Below are 7212 nucleotides of genomic sequence, written 5' to 3'. Positions count from 1 at the left end.
CTGATAGAACATTATGGGAAACAATGGAACAACCAAAAGCAACTCTTCTTAATCTAATAGAATTTTAGAAACATATATACTGGAAAGAAGACAAGTTCCGCCATCTAACACACTTAAATCCAACAAGAAACTGTAATTGCAGAACCCTCAGACTCAAGGAAAAGGAAACAAGTTACACATAGGAAAGCTTCTGGTACTCAACCGCTATCCAGACAATGCCGACCTTAGCCTTTCCAGTCACTTCAGCCAACGAACCAGAAGAAAAAGATACACTCTTTGTCTGCAAAAACTGTTTGCCCACAAAGTGAAATCTCTCGGCTCTTAAAGCTGCACAATTACTAAAGAGCCCAACTTTCCTTAAAAATAGGCTGTGGAAAAGACTGATACTGCTCACAGTCGGATAATATCAACGTACTAGTAAAATCATAATCATAGTTCTGCTCAGTCTGCTAAGGCATTTTTAGTCAAACTGGAGGTGTGGGTCTATCATTTGCTATTTATTGCAATGAAAAGCAATCGATCGTGTCGCTCCCAGAAGTTGTTAAGTGTTATCATTAATGTCAGCATGTTGTGTGCATTAATGTAAACTTTGGAGTCCATAAAAACTAATTGTTGAAGCATGAAAAGTGTGGAGGTATGAAGAGCCTGTGATATTGGGTGGAAAAGTATGACAAGTTTAATATGTACAAAGGAGTATCTGAGGTTTGATATGTGCAACAGAGTATCTGAAATTCAATAAAGCATGAGAAGTGCTAAGAGATGAATATGCAAGAACCTTTGAACCTTGAAGTGAGAAAACGTATTTGAAGTGTTGTATTGTATATTAGCCAGATTTCTCTGATGTATGGTGGTAATATGCAGGTAATATGCAGGAAATATGGTGGTATATCCAAAATATGTAAGCATGGGAAGTTGAAATATGCAGGAAAAAGCTTTTGAACTCCTAACGAGGGAATGATCCGCAATCCTCTGCATAAAAGGAAACCAGTTGCAGAATTTCACATTTGCCATAAACAATGATTTAATTTAAAAACCTGGAAATTAGTTGAGGTGATGGTAAAATTACTATACATCTAATTCCCGAAGCACCCTGTTGTTAACTAACATTTATAATGGATAATATATTATCTGATTAATGAAAGCCTTAAACAAAAATCAACTTTCAACCCTAATTATTAAAGATAAAGAATATTCTAAAATCAATGACATAGCGAGCGACCTCTAATTCTCATATAATCTAGAGTTGGTTTCTTATTTAAATAATATGTATCACAACACAAGTACATTAATTTTCTTTTAATTACAATCTGTCAAGAATCTCTTCCCTATAAACGGCAAAAGTTAAAAAGTTGGAGGATACATATTGAGGAATTTATTTTTCTAATTCTAAATTCATTGAAAAGTCTCTTCCTCATCAATGACTAAATCTAAAATGTTAAGGAGTATACTAAGTTCAATGCAATTCTATGATAGCTGAGAAGATATGGTAACAGTATCCCCTAACTTAGAATTGAGAATATTGGAAAATAATTTAGAACAAGAAATTTTTAAGTCCCAATATACTTAGAAAATTGTAACATGTGTGATTCAATCATGAGCGTGACAGTTGCAAATGGCAGTGTTAGCTCTAGAAAATCCATGTCTAAGAAATTATTATGAATATCATCCAAATTATATCCCCTAACCTAAAACTTAAAAGTAACCAAATCAAAGGAAAAAACTAACAAAAATTTGAAAGAATCATGTTGCATAATGATGCCTTTGGATCTTGTCAACAGTTTCAACAACCAATCAATTCCAGCATTATGCACTCTGCTCTATAGATGATTGGCTCCTGGGATAACTAAAAGAAAAGTTCCAATCAACAAAGTAGTAATTATGATTTCAAAACTGTTTTCCAAAACACCTAATCTAACATCTCAGATCCTGACTAGATCTAGATCTCCAACAGATGAGTAAAATTGGGACATTCGATCCTAAACTAATAATAGCATCCACTCAAATATTGTCACCATTGTACATTTAAGGGCATTTACCCTCTTAATGACAAAAGAAATATCCTAAATCAAAGTGTCCTTATCAACATCTTCAAGAACGAGAGCTTTAGTAGGTTTAGCTAGCAGATCGGTATACTCCTGGAAGGGAGATTTTGAGAAGCGAGTTTCCCTCCACAAATCAGGTGTTAAAAATCCATATGTCTTTAATAAGCAGTCAAACGTTGCCTGCACACAAAACCACAATCAATATTAGAGTAAGTATAAATCATGCTTCCACATATTGCATCTAGATATAACAATAAAAAAGTTTAACATCTATGTGAACAATAAGAGGGGCAAGCAAATGACTATCCGAATAACCACCTAAGAAGCCAAAAAAAAGTATAATAGTCAATCATTTCCATCTTTTACATCCAGCAGGTTGTGTCAATGACATAACTATAAGACATCATTGACTGAATTGGAAGTAACCATCCATTACTCTAAATCAACCACTTCACTGCAGACAACAACAATTATAAAATTGATTTGATAAGCTAAGTATGTGGATATTGTACATTCTGAGTTTATTTTCTCTTTGCAGATTTGAATATATGGCAATCCTTGATTTTTTTCTATAGAAATTTAAATAATTAAAACATGAAATAAGATCACTCTAACAAAATATCTTTTATTGTGGCACAAATCAAGCTGTCCTAATAAAATAAACAATAAAAAAAACAGCTTGCTGTAAGATCCTGATGTAGCACTTTATAGTTTATTTTATTAGGACAGCTTCTATACAATTCACTTAATTTATTATTTAATGTTTTAATAATTTATAAATAATATAAAATAATATAACTATTGATAAATAATATGAAATAATATAAATAATATATAAGTATTGATAAATAATAATAAATAATATAAGTAAATGCTATTCATTACTATACAATATAAAATAATATTGACATGTTTTAATGTTTTAATATTTGATAAATAAATATATATTAGTAACAGTAATAAAACACAATAATAAAAGTTTTAAACTATAAACTAAACCTAAAATCAAAACTCTCAAAACGTAGAAAATCGTCTGAGAATGAAACTAGCAACGGAGAGAAATGGAAGCCACAGATAGGAATGGAAGTGTTGCTGATGCCATTTGCAGAAGATTTTGCAGATTATTCAGGAGACATCGAGTCAACAGAGTTATGCAGGAAAATGTGGAGCAACTCCTAGCAACTTATGTCCTGTGACAATTTGCAACTTCGCAGCGACACACAAGCCACAGCCACCTACGGTGATTTGCACACAGGATCACAAATAATGGCCACCGCAGTTCATCCTAGCTGTTGTATAAACTTGGATGCATTTCCTGTTAACATAGGAGTCTTTTTTTTAATTTTTTTTGTTGAAAACCCTAAAAATCTTTACAATAAAATATATTTTTTTCTGAAACAACAGTGGTTGACTAGTCATACGAATTTGTGCCAAATTTATAGGATTTTTTCTATATTTTCATAAGTTTGCCGAATTTCAAACTTGGAGCCAAAAATTCGGCAAACCTTGTGATGACTTAGTTTTCAACTATGGGCAAAACATATAAGAACAATATTGATACCAAGCACACCTGGATACATGGGCAGGATGCAAGTACCCAGTAACTAAGAATAAATGGAGAGATTACTACTTGACTGCAGGTTTAAAACTAAAACAAACCAGACTGTTTTGTGTCACAAAACATTGCTATCATCATCTCACTAGTAAAGTCAAGTCTGCTGAGTCTTTCACTACCAGAGGACATCATTCTTTGCTTGTGAAATGGTGACATCCCACTATGGAGTTTACTAAATTATCAGGCAAATTACTGGTGGCTCAGAATCTTTGATTTTATCTGCATCCTCTGATGATGAAAGCATGTCATTTTCAAGTTATAGTCTATGTTAAAGATCCTCAATTCTATTTGCATTCTCTGCTGACGAGAGCATGCCAGACTCAAATTATGTTATCTGCAAAGGATCCTCAATTATATTTGAATCCTCTGCTAAAAGAAAATTACTGCCAATTTGCTATGTTATCAATAAAACGTCCTCACTTCAACTTGCAATCTCATACTGACAAGCATATGTCATCTTTGATTTATATTCTCTGCAAGAGATCCATTAAGACCAATTTATTTAAGCAATCATCCAATTCTGCATCAGATGTCAAAAGTCTCATTTCCTCAGCAAGCAGTCTATTTGTTCCCCAGGAATCTTGACTCCCCTTACCTTGTCAGCTGCTTATTAATAGATCCATCACATTTCATCCTAATTACTCTAATTTTGGAACCCACTGTACTTAAGTCATAGGCCATGTCAGTGTAAGATTCTTAAAAATTTAGAAATAATTACTCTTCACTACAAGTATTAGGATCCTTGTTGCAAGGGTGAAACCAAGATGCTAGAAGAGATTTTAAGTTTTGAAGGGTAACTGATTAAATTTAGAAGTGGAAAAATATTTAAGGTAACATGCCCTGATTTGCAACATTTCAAAACTTAAGGCCGGTATACTTGGATTTCAGAATTCTCGAACCCCCTTCTGGATGAGAAGACCTTCATCAACTTTCATGCAAAATTCTTCTTCATCATTACATGATAAGAGTTAATTCTGGGGGTTCTATGCCTTGGTACAAAGTGATCCTTCATTTAAAAACATGGCATTCAGAATTTGATCAGCTCACATTAGTTTTTTTAGTCATCCACGTTTGGGTTAGATTGCCCAAGATTTCTCTTCGCATTTGGGATGTTCTTGTCTTACCACTATCAATGAATCCTTGAGAACATCAATTTATATCCCTAAGAATCTCAGCTCTGCTCTCCTCCAACCTCTGGCTGAATCTTGATAGAAATGGGAAACTTGCATAGTACACCTGCAAAGCATATGGAAACAACCTTTGGACTATCAAGGAATTGAGCGCTCAGGTGCAGATCATGCTTCCCTTGTGGGCATTTCATGGATGATAGTCCAATTCCAAAGCATTCCTCTGATGAAAAATAGTATAGCATTCATCTGACGATAAATAGTATAGCATTCCTAGGCAATCTAATATTTTTTTTATCCAATAAACAACATCCATTAAGAGTATGCCAGCAAATGACTAGAACCAGTTTTGCTTAACTAGTCAATCAACTAATCCACACCCACATTCTCAAGAATCGTACAAGAAAATTTCTCAGATAGGCTAAACACAAGGGAGGCATTACAGGTGACCTGTAAATAATACTGATTAGATTAATGAATAACCAGCCAAGAAAACAGGCTCATCATAGAGTTGAGTTCCTTTTATTGATGCAACACGTCTGGGTATCTAAAGAAGCATATCGGTGATGCATTTATAAAACTGCAATAGAAGGCAAAATATAAAGGTTAGGCAGAGGTCTTATATCAGTTAATCTTTTTTTGAAAAGCCTATTTGTGGGCTACATAGGAAAGCAAGGATACCAAGAATCAAGAGTTAGCTCTCCAGACTCTAGAAGTAGCAAATAAGAACTCGAATTGCATATTGAAAAAGTTAAAATGACTATTTTAGAAAGCCATCACATCCAGTATTAGAGTTTCCCTAATTTAAATTTAGTAAGAAAACACTTGTAGTCAATAATTGGCAAGCCCAGATAACTACCAATGACAAACAGGGCTTCGAGGGGTATATACTTAATATACCGACTTCTAATTTGATGAGCCGTTCCATTCAATACAATAGTTGCGACCAGTCCCACATGGACAAAGCCAGATAGAGGTCAAACTGAATGGGGCTTGGCCTAAGGCATTATCAACTGATGAAAAAGATACTGGATAGACCGTCAGAATTCTTGTTTAAAAAATATATCTTACCAATGGAAGGGCAGCATTGGGTATAAAACCGTGACAAAATATTACTGAACAGGGAAGGCAGCGATCAAATGAAAGGTCTTGGCAATGGAATTGATAAAATATATAACACGCATTCTTTGATTAATCGAAGGTTCTACGGAAAAAATCCAAACCAAAATCTTTGGCTTACATGAACAAACGAAAAAATAAAAATTACCTTAACAAAGTTCCCCAGCGTTTTAGTCGAGCCGCGAGAAGACGTAAAAACATCCTCAATACCAGCAAACTGCAGAACCTTCTTAGGCACGCGCGCCGCAACAATACCAGCACCTCGCGGAGCCGGCACCATCCTCACCGTAACAGACCCGCATTTACCTGTCACCTTAACTGGGACAGTGTGCGGCTTCCCAATCTTATTACCCCAATAACCCCTCCTTACTGGAATGACGGACAGTTTGGCCAAGATCAAAGCCCCCCGAATCGCAGTAGCAACCTCCTTGCTACATTTGACGCCTAGCCCAACATGGCCATTGCAATCACCAACAACAACGAAGGCCTTGAATCGTGTTCTCTGTCCTGCTCTCGTTTGCTTCTGCACAGGTGTGATTTTCATGACTTCATCCTTCAGCTGGGGACCCAGCATTGCTTCCACGATCTGGTGTTCCTTGACGGGAAGAGAAAACAAGTAGATCTGTTCAAGGGACTTTATTTTTCCCTCCTTTACGAGGCGGCCTAGCTTGGTGACAGGAACCCATTTTTCTTCCTCGTCTCGTCGTGGTCTGCGGCCACGACGGTCACCTCGCCCTCGGTCGCCACGGCCTCTCTCGCCGCGCCCAAATCCACGTCCAAATCCGCCTCTTTCCGCCATGATTGCGCACACGAAGCAGCCGGAAACTCTATACTATCAGAGGAGAGGGAGGAGATGGATGGTTGAACCCTAATAGCATTAAATAACCCGGGAAACCCTAGTACTTTTAGAGAACCCGGTAAACCCTAGCGCTAAAAGGGACCTTGAAACCCTTTGCACCTTTTCGTCTCGCTGTGAGAGTATGAATAAATTTGATGTCCAGCTGAATTTGTCTTTAGATAAATCGCCGTCGCGGTTTAAAGGCGAGAGACGATGAATTAGGGTTTTGGAATGTGCTGATCTAATGCTAGAACACAATAAGCTTATTTTGGCTGCTGCTACTTTTGAATTTTGGTTGTTTATTTTTATTTTTATAATAGTTGTCTTAAGAATTATTTTAAAATAATCAATAATAAAAATGATTTAGAGGAAAAATTAGAGGTAAATAAAAAAAGGGAAAATAAATTGTGAAGCCACGTGTATAAAATGCTTATTTTTATACAGCAGTAGTTGCTCCACTAATATAGGAGA

At 35.8% G+C, this 7212-nt stretch overlaps 1 protein-coding gene across 1 annotated transcript; it reads right to left on the bottom strand.

Moving 5' to 3' along the window:
* Positions 1-1730: 1730 nt before the first annotated feature.
* On the bottom strand, positions 1731-6912 carry LOC149531761 (uncharacterized). Its single transcript, XM_089808605.1, has 2 exons — positions 6052-6912; positions 1731-2222 (listed from the first exon to the last, which is right to left on the bottom strand). The coding sequence occupies exons 1-2, from the start codon at positions 6700-6702 to the stop codon at positions 2061-2063; spliced, it is 813 nt and encodes a 270-aa protein (XP_089664731.1). The 5' UTR covers positions 6703-6912; the 3' UTR covers positions 1731-2060.
* Positions 6913-7212: the final 300 nt, after the last annotated feature.

Source organism: Cupressus sempervirens, chromosome 11 (assembly GCF_028749045.1).
Source record: "Cupressus sempervirens isolate cs-2001-9-10 chromosome 11, ASM2874904v1, whole genome shotgun sequence".
Taxonomy (NCBI): domain Eukaryota; kingdom Viridiplantae; phylum Streptophyta; class Pinopsida; order Cupressales; family Cupressaceae; genus Cupressus; species Cupressus sempervirens.
This window is presented reverse-complemented; position numbering and strand designations above follow the sequence as displayed.

Coding starts and splice junctions, on each gene's coding strand:
- LOC149531761 (XM_089808605.1), bottom strand. CDS start 6,702: ATGGCGGAAAGAGGCGGATTTGGACGTGGATTTGGGCGCGGCGAGAGA. Junction 2,223..6,051: donor CGCTGGGGAACTTTGTTAAG/GTAATTTTTATT, acceptor TTTTGTGTGCAG/GCAACGTTTGACTGCTTATT.